The sequence below is a fragment of the Corvus cornix genome, chromosome 6 (assembly GCF_000738735.6).
Source record: "Corvus cornix cornix isolate S_Up_H32 chromosome 6, ASM73873v5, whole genome shotgun sequence".
In the NCBI taxonomy this organism is placed as follows: Eukaryota; Metazoa; Chordata; class Aves; order Passeriformes; family Corvidae; genus Corvus; species Corvus cornix.
In genome coordinates, this window is record NC_046336.1 from 23,390,081 (window position 1) to 23,408,970 (window position 18,890).

The 18,890-nt window shown below is 37.4% G+C and overlaps 1 protein-coding gene across 4 annotated transcripts in view; it reads right to left on the minus strand.

Moving 5' to 3' along the window:
• Positions 1-18,890, minus strand: part of POLR3A (RNA polymerase III subunit A) — a 42,363-nt gene continuing 23,473 nt past the window's right edge. For 2 of the 4 annotated variants that reach the window (XM_039554416.1, XM_039554413.1), the window contains 8 exons: positions 17,516-17,686; positions 16,846-16,939; positions 16,670-16,762; positions 16,068-16,232; positions 15,228-15,392; positions 14,756-14,887; positions 13,391-13,523; positions 9,057-10,657 (listed from right to left, as the gene is read on the minus strand). In XM_039554416.1, coding sequence (XP_039410350.1) covers positions 10,509-10,657; positions 13,391-13,523; positions 14,756-14,887; positions 15,228-15,392; positions 16,068-16,232; positions 16,670-16,762; positions 16,846-16,939; positions 17,516-17,686 — 1,102 coding nt within the window. In that variant the 3' untranslated portion in view covers positions 9,057-10,508. Of the gene's footprint in view, positions 4,282-9,056; positions 10,658-13,390; positions 13,524-14,755; positions 14,888-15,227; positions 15,393-16,067; positions 16,233-16,669; positions 16,763-16,845; positions 16,940-17,515; positions 17,687-18,890 lie in introns of those variants that run through there. The other 2 variants (XM_039554414.1, XM_039554415.1) reach the window with 2 other exon arrangements.

The window sequence follows — 18,890 nt, forward strand, 5'->3', positions numbered from 1 at the left end:
TTCTCAACAGAAGCTTATTTATTCAGATTAATGTAACTGATAGACAATTAACTAGCATTTGCAGGACAGGAAGGTGCTGGTTTAATATGCCAGCAGATCAAAGGATCTCATTTAGCCATTAAAAAAAACCCAAAACCATAATGTGAGCAGTCTGGGCAGTGTGCAGGGAAAATATTTCACCCGGCAGTATCATCTCCAGGAATGGGCTATGGCCATAAATTCTGAGATCCTCAGAGCTCCTGCTGAAGCTGCAGACTGAAGGAGCTGCTGTTGGACACTCACAGAAGCACAAGGATCATTTATCTTCCCAAAAATGTGTAACTGTGAACTCCAGGAAATGGTTTAGCTCTTTCTTCACTGAACTTCTGTGACAGACTGTATGAGGGAAAGCAGACCAGAGGATCATATTGCCTTTTTTTGTCTTTTTTTTTTCTGTAGCCGTAAAACTCACCAGTCACTTCATCTTGTACTATACTAGGCAGTTTTCAGATAAAAATTATTGTGGTCTTTTCCCACTCTGGGCAAATTAAAATGAAGAAGATGAGACAGTTATTTCAGTCAGCTTCAACAAGCTTCAACAGAAAGAAAATACTCCGTTTGTTGAAGGTTTTAGATTCTCCCCGGGCTGTTAAAAAAGCAAATAAAAAACTTGTTTTACTTAATCAACTTGTTAAAAGAGAAAGAAAAGGCCTTCCTCAGGGGCAGAATAGCTGGCAGGAAGGGTGTTTGTTTGTTTGGGGTAGGGAGGGGAGAAGAAAAGGGTAGGTAAATCATCTCCTCCTGGAGCTGTGAATACACACAATCACTTCTGTTTCTCAACTGCTTCCAAAAACAGGCAGCAAAAGAAAACCAGAAACACTATGGAGGCACACTGGCGTCGATCCTGCAGGGGGGGGTGAAAGTTTCAGCTTTTGTAGGGAAGACACTCTGCAAGCAAATCCCAAGTACCCATCTGCTTAGGACAGACCAGGGGGGTGATTTAATTTTCTTTGGGAGACTGGGTTGGCTTGTGATGTGGTTAACTTCTATAAGCAAGCAGATGTTAAACAGCTCTTTCAAAGCTGTTTCTTGAAGTTTGTTATTGGTTCAGTTTCTAGGTCAGTTTTCAAGTCAAGACAAGAGATTATTTATACCAATCATTTGCTTTTACTTCTTTAAGCACTAATGGGGAGATAAAAGCAAATGGGTGCCCTAAACACCCACGGGCAACTTCTATAAACAAGCCATGCACAAACTGGGAGCTCATAAGAAAAAAACCCAAACTGCAGTTGAAGATATTAAAATGTAATAGTAAGGATTCCAGAGACTGCCTCAGCACATTTTCACCATTGTCATTGGTTTTCTGTCAGCAATGAGTATTTTCAAAGTGGATTTGAATCTAAAGGCTCTTGAAGAAGGAAAGGCATTTCCTTATGTTCCATCTCTCAGCTCTGCTAAGAATTACGTATCTCCTTGTAACAGCAGGTAGTTCCCCTGCTCACTGACATACAAGGGTTTAAGAGTTGAATCCTTGTCGATTACAAGGTAAGTTTTCCAGGGACTCCAGGGGCAGTGCTTTGATTGTGGCACAACTGAAAGAAAACGGTTCCTGATGCTGAAGAAAAGTCAATATTCCTTGAAAATTCCAGAGTAGTCCAAGTATCTCTAGTCCAAGCCCAAAGAGCTCCCTGAGACAATGCAGACAGGTGTGCATGCAAGTCTGGTTCTCTCTGTTTCTCTAGATACCATGCAACACCTGTCTTTCCACACATGCCTGAAGAGCTCATCCCACAGCTCACCTATTTTGTAATGCTTATGCTAAGGGGAAAACTGCTACAGAAAACAGAGGTGGCCGCCCGTTTCCTAAAAATCCCCAGAACCCAGCAGATCCACATTTGAGAATGGACCAATACTCAGAAGTGGTTGGACTGCAAAAGCTTGTTATGCATGGAAGAAGATAAACAGGATTGTAGGGAGCTAGAGGGGATTATTATTGCTTCATAATGAATGCTCTAGCATTCTGAATTCATCTGGTTTATGATACAGGAGAAGCATTTCTAGTGTACTTTCATTAATTGTGCAGTTTTACAAGTGCCTGTGAAAACCAGGCAAAGGTAGATGGTCAAGACGTTGAAAAAGATGCTCGACTTGCAGCAGATCCTGTGTGTCATACCCATAGCTAAGACTTGAACTGCCACTTGACAGTGATACATGGATTTCTGTTTACATAAGTACTGCATAAATTCCATATGCTTCTAATTTGAGAAGGCATTTTTACTTTTAACATTGCAGGATAGTCCTTGGGCAGGAGAGGGAAATGATTTTTGTAGGAGGTAAACACAAAACTGGGATGACAGCGAGAATAAAGCCAAAGAGAAACCCTTGTACAACTTGCTGTAGTCAATTTGCTCAGGCGAAGCAGACCGTGGGCCAAGATGCAGCTTAAGACTGAGGAGTGTTTAAAATTACAAAAATACTGGACTTAACTAAAATCAGTTCAGAAAACAGCGTGAAATGAAGTAACTCCTAAATTACACTCTCATTTAAAAGGCAAAAGTAATACAGTCTCTGCTCCAGCCTACATGCCTTGGAGGGATGGGAAAGCCATCAGAGAGTTCCAGAATGAAATAATGTCTCAGCTTGGCACAGTGGCAGCTGCATTACCAGCTTCCACAAGGTTTGGTCATACAGTTTAGAATGAACTACAGATCTTCAACCTATCTGTATTTTTTCCCCTCATAACACAAATGTAAAAATTAAACATTCAACAGTTCAAGTTAACCAGTATTTTTTAAAGAAAAATGCTACAAAAATAATTTAGAACTTAAGTTATTATAAATACCAAGATTTGTCAGAATTGAACAACAAACAAACAACTCCCAAGACAAATAGAAAATCCCCACCTCGATATTAAATGGAAAAGAGCATATCCAGCATGGCCCAGAATAAGGAGAAACATCTGAGACAAAGTCCTGAGTGGCATGGAAGCCTTAAAAAGGATTTAGGTTAAAATGGTTCTTTTTAAATCAAGTCTGCAGCAATGATATTTAGAGAAGTGTTGTTCGACTGTTTGCAACTTATAAAGATGCATTAACTGGTGGGAGTTTGATGATAGAAATATTTAATATAATGCATATATCAAAGCTCATCCAGTTCTGCTGAGTTCTCTAATTGGTTTCCAGGGGACTTGGATTAAGCCCCAGTTTGGTAATAAAAAGACTGTGCAAAAGAATAACCGAAATAAAAAGTCTCCAAATCTGCTAGGGATATTCCATGAAGGATAAATACACTTCATCAGCAAGGCAAACCAAATATTATCCTTTTTACCATGGGCTATTTGTATTTTTAGAACTTTTTTCCCTTAACTCACCTTCAGAGCTGCCACTCTCCCCTTCCAAGAACATTAATGGAAGCCAAGAGCTTCACTGCTTTGCCCTCTCCTTTTCCAGCTGAAGTCAGTGTCTATCTTGCAGCTGACTTCAAGAGCACCAACTAGCCTTTTTTGACTTTCTTTGGAAGATGAAAGAATAAAAAGAACTATACACAGCAGATGCTAATCACATTCTTTAATCCACACATCCTGGCAATGCTATTTACTACGTACTCCATATAACATGGATGTTTTCACAAGCACAGCCCCTTCACTCACCTTGATGGCTTTATCACAACCATGTTGCTCAGGAGAGACTATTATAACTTAATAGTCTTTAACAGACTGAATCTAAAGTACAGAGATTCTAAAGATTTCCCCAGGTCTTATATGTCTGTGGCAGCAACAGTTAACTGATTCTACATGTACCAACTACTTCCCAAACTGCTGTGCTGCTCATCTTTCCCCATACTTATTTTCAACAGAATACACAAAACCACAAGCAAGGGAAAAGACATCTGTGCCAGCTAAGTAGGAAGGCTGAAGAAGAAAGCAGAAACAGGCTAAAGACAAAAGTAAGTGGAGATCTAAAGGGCAGAATACAGTTTTAGTGCTGACAAAGAGCCACAAGAAGCAGGGATGCCTTTCATTTTGGAGTACAAATATATTCCCTCACATAATAAGGTCATCTTTTTTTTCAAAAGTTACTTGACCATAGCTGTAATTTTGATGGCAGTAAATTTCCACATCCAGATGTGCTGAGGAGATGTTTCTTCCTTGAGTGGTTTAATTATCCTCCAGGCAAATGTTCACGGTAACCTTGCATGGCTGAGCTGAATCCAGCCAGTGGCACAGTATGGTTGACATAGCACTGCTGCAGGGAAGTAGTGTCACCAGCAGTGACAGTCACTACGGGTCCAGAAGGGAGGAATCTGTGGGAGAAACGAGGACAAGGAGACAGAAATAAATGCAAAGGAAACTGGAAAATGCACAGCAATAGCGTAAGTCAGAAGAACTATACATCTTCTGAAAAATAAAAGTTTAAAGAAAGTCTTTGATGTAACTGGAAAATATCTGCATGAGTAGAAAATCTGGAACAATGGCATATGGGAAAGTTATTGTGTGGGCTTGTCAAGGTACCCACACACAGAGCAGACATTCTAGTATCACTGGATCGGAAAAGTGCAGGGATCAGGGCAGAGTAAGGGGTGAGGTGTGTCCTTCCTTCCCATGAAGGAGATCCCCTACCCACTGTGCCCTTCAGAAATGAGTCACACACTGTCAGTGCTTCAAGCCTGCACCATGACATGGCCAAACTATCCTCATCACTCCAAACACAAACAGTATTTTACCATGGGGATGCTGTCAATCAACCTGAGCCAAAGAATCCCCTGCCTGTGACACACCAGGATGAATCACACCACATTAATCAATTCCCAGAAACCAACAAACCCTGGAATAATAAATCAAGAAAAATAATTTCAAAGTCTCACAACTAATTCTGACATTTTCTGGGACTCTTAAAGTTTACCAGCACAATTTCACTATTGCTTTTGCATTTCTTGGCAATTAATTTTCTTTATTTTGCTTTTAAAAATCCACACAATTTAACACTTAATAGGGATGCACACTGAGAAAACTGTCAAATGTATCAAAAGATTAAGCAACCAACCTACATTTTCACAAAAAGGAGAATAAAATGCCTGTGGTTAATAATCCAGGCACCTGCTGCTTTCACAACAGTTTCATTGCTGGCCAACACTGTCTCCACCTGACAAAACACCACTATCATGGAGAAGAACTTGGACTGAAATCTTGAGGGTACGGTACCCCAGCTTTCTGAAAGCCAGTCAGAGAGACACTTGCATGTCCTCTTTTACCCATGGACTAAAATTCCTCTGCACTACCTGGTTCTGAAACCAACATAAAAATTAAGACAGTTTGCAATGAATGTCTGCCATCACAGCGCTACGATCAACAGAAACAACAGAAAAACCAACATAGAATAGCTTTCCTTTACAGACTTCAGTGAATTACCCATCTGCTCCTCATAGATGTTGTCACCTCTCTTCCAGGAAGAGACACAACGTAAGGCATGTAACTGATGTAATTTCTGTATCTTGTCCCAGCAGCAGGACTTACATATTACTAAAAACTCCTCAGATAAGGATTTTCTAGGAACATTTCTGATCTAACTGCAGGTATCAACATGTTTTAAAAGATTCCTATTCATCTGCTAATTATAGCTATGATCTTCCACATCAGCTGTACCAGAACCCACCAGGAACAGCAGTTTTTACACTTAACAGTAGCAATCACTGTAGTTCAGCAGCTGTAATTATGCACAGTTGGTTGATAGAGCTTTATAACTAAACAGATACAATACCTGGAGGAATTAATTCGGAGTTATTGCTCATTATTAAGTCACCCACAAAATGAATAATAATTTAACTATAATTTGTCACAGCCACTAACAGCAATCCCCAGGACAAATAACAAAATCTTAGTTCTCAGGAATGAATACCTGTCCTTTTCCCAGCTATTTCCAGTACTTCACTAGGACTCCTTAAAGAGATTATGAATATCTGTGCGTCACTTTACCCAGCTGCCATGTCTGTTTCTTCCCCAAGCAGATCTGAATTTCTACACTGCTTCCATATACCCCTGCTTATTTTTGCATTTCCTGTCTTTTCTGCTTTCTTCCCTTTATCCTCAACACCAGCAGAAACCACCATATTCCTATATAACATCAGTCCTATCTACTGTCATTGCTTCCAAAAGGAGCATGCAATTATTCCTGATCCTGCAGGCTTGGATTCACAGGACAGACTCTTTAGATGAAGAAACACCTTTTTACATTGGATACACACAGTGGCTTCACTCAGAAGTAACTGTGGTGGTTGAGGCAATGCAGCATCAGAGCAGCTCATGGCCCACAGAACCCCTGAGCACAGCCAGCCAATACCAGATTCTCACCACTGTGATTTGAGTCACAATAAGACAGGAACTAACAAACTACGGGCACGCTTGTAGCTTTCAGACATTCAAGTGGAGGTCATCTGTCATAAATCTTGCTGGTTTCAGCTGTCTATACGCAGAGAAGACCACCTGTTTCCTATTATTTCCAGTCCTAACCATTGGTCTCTTGCATCGATCAGCATCACCTTTAAGTGTTTTTAATGCAGCCTTGCCTTGGAGTTGAGCAGCAGCTGAAGGATGTGAGATACTCCCCAGCCAGCTGCCAGAACTTCATGCTTCAGAGCAGCTCTCAGAGCTGGATTTCAGTGCTGGAAAGACTGACTGCAGATTGGAACAATCACGGCTGCATGGAAAATGCTGCCACAAAAGACATGTCCCCACTCACTGCAGATTGGCTGTTCTATCACTTCCCAGGGGCAACTCACTGCATCCTTTTAGGAGTGACTATAGCCTTTACTTAAGTACTGCTTTTTGCTTGTTGATTTTTTAAGCCAGATAGACAAAATATATGCAAGTGAAAATTTTACTAATTAATGAAAAAGCATATGTGGACTCTGCTTTCTCCTTCTTAAGAAAATAAATTCCCTTAATTTCCTTCCTCATGCACATCATTGTAACAGGTAACTTTCCCTCTTATAGTTACATTTCAGTCCTGATATTGCAAAAAAACCATTTTTAATAGAAAAAAAATAAAGAAGCTACCCAAATACTTCTTTTCTCAAAAGAAAATGCTGCTCTCTAGTGGAAGATGATGATATATGATCTGGTTTCATTAAGAAGGAATGTTCTAAAATTTTCATTTTATCAGTTACAGGAAACTTTGATTCATTTTCACAAGCACTGAAACACCAAAGTAGCAGGGCTGGTTTGTTTTCTGTGAGTCTTTCAGATCAGCCTGAGAGATTCTGGTATTCATTCTTCAAGATAAACTGGCTATGCATTTGTATCAGTACCATAATCACATGTAAATAACCTGCCAAGTACTGATGCATTAAAATATTAACATATCTTATAATTTGGTCCCTTTTAGTTTTTCTGTTCTTAGACAATATAAAAATAATAGGCCAATTTTGCTTATTTTCTTATGTTTTTTCCCAACATATTTAATTACCAACAGACTTTCCTAGGTCTGAATACAAAGCTTAGCCAACCACTTCAAAGATAGATTTATTAGTTACATGCACAGAATAATTCAGGCAAATATGCAAATACTAAGAAAATCTGTATCCTGTTTGTTATGGGTTTCTAAAGACATTTCTGTCTGCAAGCACAGTGATACAAAATTGAGGAATTCCTGTTGCAGTGGTTCCTTCAACTTATACTGAAAGAGTGACAATTGGTCAGAGGTCAAGGAATATTTGTCCTGCAACAGCCAAATTTTTTCCTACTTGCAGTTAACTTATAGAACACAGCATTCATATGCTTTCATTTTCGTTTTTATCTTTAAGCATAGATAATCAAAAATGGAAATAGCCTTCTATACTAAATTTATTCAAGTTATGGACCAAAGCAGCACAATTCTGGATTTACTTCCAACTTTCCATAGTCAAACAGGAAACCTATATAGCATGTGCAGCTGCTTTCTTCTCTCTCTGCAGATAAGAGACGTGTGTGAAGTAGTTTCCTGATAAACACACCAAGAAAGTACTTCATTTTATGAGTTTAAATTTGTTTTAAAACAGATGGAAAAAATGAAGATGAGAAAGCAGCATATGAATATTTGAAAACAAATTGATTTCTTGAAAATTTACACTTAACTAATTTCAATTAGCACATTAATTACAAAATAGAGGAAAATGTGAAAAATAGTGTTTATTTTTAAAAAATTAAACCCAAAATAAGCTAAAGAATTTACTAAAAATGTAAATTTTATTATTCCAAAGTTCCATTTCTTTACTGTTAAAACTAACCCTTAAGAAAAAGCTGCTTACGAGTGAAATCCAACAGCTAATTTGTTTACTGACTGCACAGAAAGCTCAAACAATAATTACTAATTCAGAGTGCTCTTGTAAACAATCTATTTTTGCTTGAAACACTCATGAGGCTCAGAGCATGATCTGAGGACAAGACAGAGTGACTTTAAGCAAGATAGATTTTATATTACTTATTAATTTACATTGTAAATACCTGAGATTTAAGTTTAAATAATTCTCAATTGTCTTACTAACTAAGCAAATAAAGGAAATGGAGGTTATCTCATCCATAAATTAATTATGCAGAAATATAATACACCAATAAATAAACACAAGGTTTCCATATTCTTTACCTCTGCCTCTTTTTATTGTCATATTTAAGACAATGATAAAAGATGTAATTTAATTTTTACTTTTAAAACATACAAGAGAGTGAACCCACCATTTAAATAGCTCATTTCTCTATATTTACAAAACACCAAAACCACACAAAACAAAACAAAAAAAACAAAAACCCCAAACCAACCAAACAAAAAAAACTAACCAAACAAAAAGAAAAACCCAAAACCAAAAAAAAGAGAACAAAAAAACCCCCCAAAAATGGAAGAAAGAAAGATGTGGTTATTTGTTCCAATACAAACTCTACCCATTTGACCTTGGGAAGAATCTTTATTCAGAAAAATGCCAAGCACTATCAGTAGAATTTCCCATGATAAAACAAAGTACTGAACCACAGGAAAGGTTTATGGGCTTTCTCTCCATGAAGCCCCTACTCATGTTAAATTTACAACTTGAAAAAGAAATAGACAAATGAGTAAGTGGCAATCTCACTGAGATCACAAAGAAAACTTTGATTTATTCTGAAATTTCTATTACTAAAACAGAGATAGCAAAATATATGTAGTTTTTAGAGCAGATAATAAATGCACTACATTCTCCATCTTCACCCTGCCAAAATCTAGGCAGATGTAGATCTTAGCATCATTCTGAAAATACAAAATAATTTGAGAACAGCTATGTTGAATTTCACATGAGATCTTGTCTGCATGGAGCATGAATTAAAAAACAGACACAGTGGCACTTTAAGACTTAAACCAGTAGATTTACAGTCTCTGAATGTAGCCTTACACTTTTCTTGGACATAAAGCCAAAATGCAGCACAAATGTGTTCACTTTCAAATGCTAGAATACTCAGCAGTCTGCTTTTACTTCATGAGGGCACAATTTCTGCTTTTTTCTCTACTTCCTTGACCCATGTCATGAGCACACTGAGTATCCAAACACTGCTGACAAAACAAGAAGGTACTTTCCCTCCTTAGCACCACAGTAAATTTAAACATACTACACTGAAATGATTTGAGATCTATATTCATTCTGAAAACTGCTTTAGTGGACTAAATCTAAAAATACTTCCAAATTATTTCACGGCAATGCATAGAAACAGCATCCGCTTCAATTTCTACTTTATATAGTAAAATAAAACTAGGTTGTTCAGATGATCCTGCTCAATTATGAAACTTTCCCTAAACTAAGACTACTGTAAGTTACTGATTCCAGCAGTTAGACAGTTGCTGTCATATGAAAAGCTATCTATAATTTGCAATATTCTTACAACAGTCTTCTCAGAACTTAGTAGCATCCACAATGTGCAGCTTCTTGTAGATATGGTCCCAAAACAAAATCCTGGGGAGGAAAAGAATTTAATGGATAATAACTCAGGATAAAGAAAAACCAATTAAAACTACCAAAAGCAAAGAGCAAGTATTTCAAACACTTTGAACAGCACTCCTGAACTCACTATGAATTAATCACAGACTCAGTTCCAGCTTTCTGAAGTTCCTGCTCTTAACAGCTGTAGACTGACCTCTGCAGCTCCTGTTGAAAGGACATTTCCAAAAGTGCTCTGGGCAAGCTCACAGAACTCTCTTGCAATTTTTTTTTAGTAAAAAAAATCTGAATACACATGTAATAAATACTGAGTTAATAACAGCTTCCACCCATTAACAGTAATAGAAAAAGCAAACACTATCACATGAAAATGTTTCAGGTGAAATCTACTTCAAATTTATTTCCACGCTTTGGTGCACTCTTTCCTTTCAGGGTGTGTACTAAAAACAGGTGGTGAACAACTGGGCAATTCTTTTCATAGTATTTAACTTACCAATTCACTGCTATTGAGACACATAGAACTGATAATACACTTTTCTTAATTTAAATTATGTTTGCTTACTATTTCTTGGTTTACTATCTTGTTTTATGTCCAAGTGCTACGTAACAATGGGAATGTGAAATTCATTATGATCAAATATCAGAGGCCGCCTGGGAGGGGTTGATTCTTTGTCCGCTTTGTGTAACAGTTTAAAGAGTCCTGTTCCAATATTCATTGGAATTCCCATGATGATGCACTCAGAAACACCTAGGAAAAAGCCAAACAAACACAGTGAACATTTGAACAGTAAGGATTTACAAAACTATTTTCATTTGCCCATTCCGTTATGTGTTGCCTACAAAATCTTGAACTTCACAGGTAAGGACCGAGGCCCCTTCACTTGACAAAGTTAAATGTCATGGTCATCAGACCAGTATGTTACTTAAACAGCATTAAATTCTACAGGAAAACCTCAACCTAACCTAGACATCTCCAGTAATGAAAGCCCTTCAGAAGGTTTCCTTTTGGAGAAGACATATTCCATGCAGTGCCTGTAGCAGAAGATGCAAGGCAAACTTACTTCATGTTAATTCTCTGACTCAGTGCTAAGGCTTCAGTCAAATCTGGCAGGGTTCCTTTGAAACCTCCCCAAGTTCCCAGTGAGAAAGGCACAGAAGTACTTGAGCTTTAACACTTCTGGCATTTTCACCACTCAAAAAGTGCTCATTTTGAACTGAAGATTGAGTCTATCCCAATGATTTTTGATGGTTGTAACATTTTCATCGCAATGTGCTGACACATTTATATTCCAGATCTACCAATGTGCACAACTTTTCCAAAGAACGTTCCACACTCAAAGCAAGCTCTCAGATATCAGTGTTTCTCTCTCAGCATACTGTTATGATCCAAATGACATTTCTGCATGTTCTCATGTCCTAGATAGTCCTTCACATAAATGTTTAAGAAGGTAACAATAAATAGCTGTACCTTTGAATGCACAAAGGGTGAAATACATTTACTCAAAATTCTGGCAAGGCATGATTTGTAATTTGAATGTATAGGAATGAAGAGTCTGTATTTTTGCTCTTAGACCAGTGCTGCATTTCTACATTATTTGCCAATAATATGCTCTTAAAAATCTTGTGCAAAAGATAACTTTCAAGAGGTACTGTAGATTTAGGCCCCTACAGCACGCACGTTACAACAGATAAAGGAAATACCTTTTTTACATCTAGCAAAAAAACCTTCCCTGCTTTTGCACAATAATCTTTCAACCTGAGTCTACCACTGAATCATGAAAACTGAATTTAGATTTTGTACATCCCTATTCACTTGCAATACTTCCACATACACAACAAGAAGCCTTCCTCCCCACCTCCTTTTTGCCTCACGGACCAAGTAGTAAGTCAGGCAGCTGCACAGAAATTTTTCACACAAGCAAGCCAGTATCATCTCTTCAGTTTTGGTAAGCAGACAACAATTGCTGTTTTCTCCTGCATTTCCTTATTCAAACTAAAATATTATATAGGAGGCGACATCAAAACACCTTTGCTTTTCACATTATTCAAAACAGGATTTTACCAGCTCAGAGGGGACTTAAAGAACACATTTTCTTTTCCTTACTGTCTAGGACTGAATCATTCTCAGAAAGGATCTTTGCTTTAATCATGGGCAAATTATTAAAAAATATAAAAAAAAAAAAAAAAGGAAATGAAATCCTACTCGTGGAATGCTGGAGAGCCAGAAGTAGCAGAGTTCTCAAAATACAAGCTAGTAATACACAGATTCCAGTGATTCAGAAAATACTGTGCACAAAGCACTGTTTGAAACTGGCTACACTAAGACTACCTAGACATACACAAAACCCAGTAAATTTTAACATAACACATGCATATTTCTGTATTTCATTAGCACCCAGAAACTTCCAATGAGCAATTCCAGCTCCAGGAGGGTAGGTATTGCATACACAGATCTTGAAAAGGGTGAAACCTGCTTGACTTCTTTTCTCTGTTTAACCTATTAGACAGACTTTTTAACAATTCAGTCCCAAAATGCATATAGCTTAAAGGAGAAAAAAATCTGATTGAGGGCTAATGGGGGCAAAGGCATTAAAAAACCCCAACTAATTCCAAATATTAGAGCACATGGCAAAAATACAAAATAAAGAGACAAACAGAATACCAGAACTCTTTTAAATGAATATTCTGTTTGCTGAATGTATGTGGGCATGCATACACTTGTGGATATGTAGCCATATATTTTCAAAATTTACAGATTCATTCATGAATTCAGTAAGATGATTCAGTGGATGCTAATGAACTTAAATTTAAAACTGAAGAACAGATACCTTTAAAAAGAAATTTCTGACAACAGAAACTGTTCTGTTAAATGATAAACAAGACTTCTAATTAAAAAAACAAAGACCCATAATTTTCATCTATTTAGATTAGAACTAAATGAAGAAGTCAAGAACCTAGCCTTTCTGCTTATTTCTAGGTATCAGTGCCAAATCACCTAAGCAATCGGTAACAGTGTAATCTTCAGCTAGGCTGAGATGTACCTGTCTTCCTACTTCTTAGCAGGAATGAAAATGAAACCTAAATACTGAGTGAGGTACTAAATTTATTCATCAGCTCTAGGTGTTGAAGATACACAAACATTTCACAATAGAAAAAAACAGAACTAGTTATAGTGGGACAAATATCCTAGTATTTCACTGAGATCTAGCATGAGAAGTAAAACCAAATTACCCAAAGTGTACTTTAAGAAACATCCAGCAAATATCCAACTGACTTGAAGATCTCAGTCAGAGATTAGAAGTAGAGAAACATACACCAAACTTCTAGGACCGAGGGGGTCCTAGAAGATGGATGAGGCTCAGACCTGAAGTTTTTGACATACCACCAGAACAGGAAGCTTAACAAAGCAAAACTCCAATGCTTTGAAGAAGTTTACAGATGTTGGGTAAGGACCACAAACTGCAGACTTTGCAATACCTACCACAAACAGAATCCTTCTGCCCAAAGTAAGCAGCATCAAAGAGATGGTCAGCAGTCTTCTCAAAAGAAGCCAGCATCAACACACTTTCCTTCATTTTTGCCAGTCCAAACCTGGTAATGCCTAGCACTTCACCCTTGATTGATGGAAAAACCCAAAGAGTAAGCCCAAGTAAATAAATATACTATCTATAATAGAGAATTGTCATAAGACATTGCTTTACAGTTGAACATCCTGAAGGTTAATAGTTTGATAGTAATCAATATTTATATAAAACAAAAATCATTCTTCATATACAACATAAGCTGCTACAAACAGTTAATAGATCATTTTTTTAAGCAAGAGTATTGAAAAGATTGAAAGAAACATGGCCATGAGAAAACCCCCCACAATTATAAACTGGCTTCTGAGCTACAAACTTCAGTGGGGTCTGAGAGCAATATGCTGAATCTACTGCCTATTATCTACAGATAAATCTGACCTCAGCTGCCAGGAGTTGACAGAAGATGCTAAATCTTCATTTTTTCATTCTCCAGAAAAAAAGGTAATTAGCTTTTTAAACTAACTTATTTCTGCCTATGTTTGTTAGAAAAGTCCTGATTATAACAGATTGCACAAAGAAGCCTAAGTCACAAGTACAGGGAAAAGAATGCATGGTAGGAGCCCACCAAGTTTAAAACATGGCACTCTGATGCCCTTTTCTACTGTTGTGCTGCAGCTCCACAGGGTCAGCCCTGGGGACTGCTGCAGCTCAATACAACAAAGCTCTGCAGTTTTGGAACAAATCAGAACTTCATCCATTTCACCCAAATTAAACCCTTGCATTCTGGCAGGCAAATTGGAAAATCTTACTTCACTAAGCGTACTCAACTCTAAAAACCACATTGGATGTGAAAGAAAGAAAATAATCAATAAAGAGCAGATATGATTTTGCACTAACACGTTCTGTAAGACTGTTCACATCAGATGATTCTATGTGTAGTGTCTGTATCCTTTGACTCTCACATATGGTGCAGCTGTTATGAACCACACCCCGTGGGGTTTTCTGCACAGCAAGCCTTAAACTGCATGCATGGCTACCCAAACAGCTGATTTTCACACCATCATTTTCAGGATTCCTATTTTCAATATGAAATTATTGTTCCCTTCTCATTTTATCCATTTGTTTTCAGTCAAAATAGATCCCTCCTCCCCCAAGAACCGGGGTAATTAAGCATTTTGTGTAAAATACAAGTAACAGTATTAGGTCAGTACAACTTTGAATTCTTTAAGCCTAGAATGAATTTCCATCTCCCTAGCTCCCTAGCTGGTAAAATTAATTTGTATAAACAGGCCAATAGTAACATTTAGATAAGACATAGTACAAACCTTGTAAGTCATTAGATCAGACAATAACATAACATGTCTCCTGTCAATGCTCATGCCATGGTTCACCATCGTATACTGAATCTCATTGATAATGGTCGTCCGAGCAGCTTCAATTCCCAGAGTTTTCTCTACCTACACAAGATATTGTTACATGATTGTTATGTGTTAGATGAAAGAAGAACCAATTGCTTGGAGCAAGTATACTCCTGGTATAAATACCATCTGATAGCATATTGATATTCCATTTCTATGACTACCCTTTTAAACTTCTCCATTTGAAAAATATTTATAGAAACAGCTTCTTTGAAGTGAACAGTGCCGCCAGTGGAATTATTCTCTTGTGTTAATGCATTCTGACACCTATTAGTGAAATCAGGCTTGATTCCATATCAACTCCTGCATCTGAGCACAAACAAGCACTTGTAATAAAGATGTTATGGGGAAAACCCCACAGCACCCATTTAGACATTACCTCGTAAGTGTTGTTAGAGGATGTTTTTGTTCCTTTCACTCCATGAGTAGCCATAACAGCTCGCAGATTATCACCTTCAACCAGAAGTTTGTATTTTTCCTTTCCACTTTGTTCGTCAACATGAATGACAGCTCGGGAAACCTCTGGTATGCCTTGCACTACAACCTTCATAAAACAAAAAACCCCTGGTAACTTTGATGTATACAGTAACACAGTATAAAAGGGTAACACTTACAGCATTCAAACCTACTGAGAAGGTCTAGTAAGTGGAGTAAAGGCTCACTCAAAACACATATGAATAAGATTTCTTATTCTTAAATACACAAACTGACACTGACACTGTACTATAAACCTTGCTCACTATCTACATTTTATATTTTATGTCAGATATTCTCATACTCAGGTTTGGGTGTCTGAATAGCAGCAGACCCATACAAATAAAAGGGCAAGCTGCTAACAATAAAGGTTCATTTATCCCTATTTTTAGAATCCAGAGTAGACAGTCTCCTCACAGAAAGCTGAAAAAATGCCAGATACTGTCATGTGGTTCAATTCTAGATGCAGCTGGAAACAGATGCAACTATTTAATAAAACTGCTGCACTTGGAAAGCTTCAGTAAACTGTGAGGGAAATATCAAAGCTTCCATTTTATTTACAAATACTAGTAAAGGATGGCTTAGTTTCAACAGCAAGGCAGTACCACCGCAATCTAAGAGTTACTGACCTAGCCTATCTTCACTGTCAATACCGACAAGAATTATTTTGTCTTGCCACCATGGAACCCCGAATTATTACTACTGATTACCTCCCACAAAAGCATGAGAAAGCCTTTGCTTTTACCTTTGGCAGTTCTTCCTTGAGGGACTGCAATACATAATACATGGAACTCTTGCTATTTTCACGAGGGGTCACACATACAACTGCTTCTCCATGGACAGCAACATCCCCAGGCTTCACTCTGAGCTTAGAGATGCAAATTGAGTAGCGCACAGTCTCTGCATTCACCTGTGGCAAAAGTCAGCCAGCAAACACCAGGGTTATCTCTCAGCATATATCAACATGCTCAAATAAGTAGAAAAGTCTTTCAACAGATTATAAAAAGGAAGAACGTAGGAAAAAAATCCCCAAATATTCTCTTCTAAATTAGTCTTACAAATTGCATGAAATACTACCTTATACTGAGGGTACCAGCCCATACATTAATCAATGGACAGAAACTGCATCCCTGGGTGTAGCAAGACACAAATGCATGTTCTCTCATTTCCAAATAAAGGGGAAATTACCCACTTTGCAAGGGAAAAAAAAGATGTAATGTAGCCACACAACATCCATTACTCACTTCCTTTTTTTTTAACTTCCACTGGTGTGATTTCTGACACAGCATTAAAAGACCCTTTGGGACGTATCCAAGGTGTATTCTGCATAAGAACTGAACAACTCACCTCTAATCTCAGTAGTCTAATGCGCTCTAAAGACAGCTTCACTAGGATGAAGCAGTCATCTGGAAGAAACACTTCTTCAATATATTCAGAAATCTTTAAACAATAAGAACAAAAGTTAGCATGCAAAAATGGCTAAAATGCCATTAAAGCATTAGCAAGAATACACTTTTTCTTACCTCTCCTAACAAAGTTTTTTCAATTCTTCCTTTAACCAGACGGGCAAAATCAGGATCATCATCTTTGTCCAACTGTGCTGTTATAATAGGGGTGCTAAAAGAATAAACACACACACACACAAAAAAAAAACCAGCTAGGAAATTGCTCAGAGTATAGATGGCAACTTGAATTACAGCTTCCTTATGGAATTTATCTCTTATCTAGAGCAGTATTTAGTAAGATAAAGAGATCTTCAGGTTCCTCAGGTGTATTTAAGAAAAATTACTCTTCATGTACTTCAGGCTGGTAAAAACAAGCGAACACTCAAGTACTAGTGACTGTTTTCATGGTATATGTTATCCTAGTATTTAAGCATGGCTTCATGCATACCTACAAATAGGTATGCTTCAAGTACTGCTAAACACCAGAGCACTTCACAATAAATGAGACATCTAAGGAAATACTATACTGAACAAATAATCCTTTCCTTTATTTGATTTTCTCTCTGGGCTTAAGTATCACTTACAGTTGTGCAGACATTAGATTTTTCTTGTTTGGGTATTTGCATTGAATGATGTCTAGTATATTGCTGAGGACAGGAAAATGCTATCATGTATTGCAAGTTTATCCATCAGGTTTCACGTGGGCAAAGGAAATAAAATGCCAAACAAAACAAAACAATGTCAGTACCTAATAGCCTTTGAAGCATTAATGATTTCTTTGATCCTTGGCACACCCAAAGTGATGTTCATTGAAGCAACACCAGCAAAATGGAAAGTCTTCAGAGTCATCTGTGTGCCAGGCTCACCAATACTCTGTGCACAAAGAGCTCCTACTGCAGAACCAGGCTCCATCTGCGCCCTGATAAAAAAATATAGAAAGAGATATCGAACTGAATAAGGTAAAAGATCCTAAGCAAACAGCAAGAGAAACTATTCTGGTAGATATACGAGAAGTTTATTAATATATTATTATAGTAAACAAACAAGAGAGAGGCTGAAAGGTCACCAATACTTTAAGACTGATTTCATGCAAAGCAAGAAGATGCCCGTCATATAAGCATTCCACAGGTGCAGTATAACTTCCATAACAGATAACAAAATGCTTGTCCTCTTCCTCCTAAGCATCAAGCAGTAGATCCAGGATTCTCCCTTCAGGGAAATCCCATATGCTAACATTTACTTATTACATGGAAAAATGATAATTAACATTTAAAAACACTTAAGACAAATGTAAACAAGTAATTCTAATAAGGGAAAGCAAAAAACTGGTAACTGTTTTAAAATAGTTAAGAACTTAACATATACATGAATTTTCTAGAAGAATAAAACATTAGGAAACAATCGATGCAGATAGGCCACAAAGGAGAGAACACCCATGGCTGCAGGTGGATGTCCAAATCCAAGGAGTCTAAATAAATGAAATAAATCTCAATGGATAAAGAGATTAAAACATCCACACTAGCACTATCTTGGTAGAAACTAAGAACAACAAACAAAAGGATCCTATGTGTGCGTAACAGATCAAAGAACATTTTAGAACAAAGTGTGATATAACTCCTCAGACTGTGTAGATCAAGAATAGCTATCAAGATACACATGAATTTGCAACTCATCTATTTACAGTTTGTTCTGCATGGACTTATTGAAGGTTTTCAAAAGCCTCCTGCAAGAGGGGGAGGAAGAAAACGTCTGGCAGTGGGTGTAAAAATGTTAAGTGTTTAAACAATATCCTCCCTTACTCTGAATCCTATCACTTTTGGCTTTTACCAGAATCTGCTGCCAAAACAGAGTCTGTGGATTTAAGTAGTGAGTAGCAAAAGCCTAAAACTGTGCCTCTTGGTATGATTACTATTATTTCAGAAGGAATGTGCTTAAACACAAGCAGATAACTCTGCATATTCAAGAAACATAAAATGAAACATAAAGCATTTTTTCTACAATGTAAAAGGATACCAAACAAAGTCTGTTTATGAAAGAATCTGATTTTGACTCAAGACAAATGTAAAAACCCCACCTGTCAGACCTCTAGAACTTTTAGTACAAGACTCATTTCTGCTTTAACA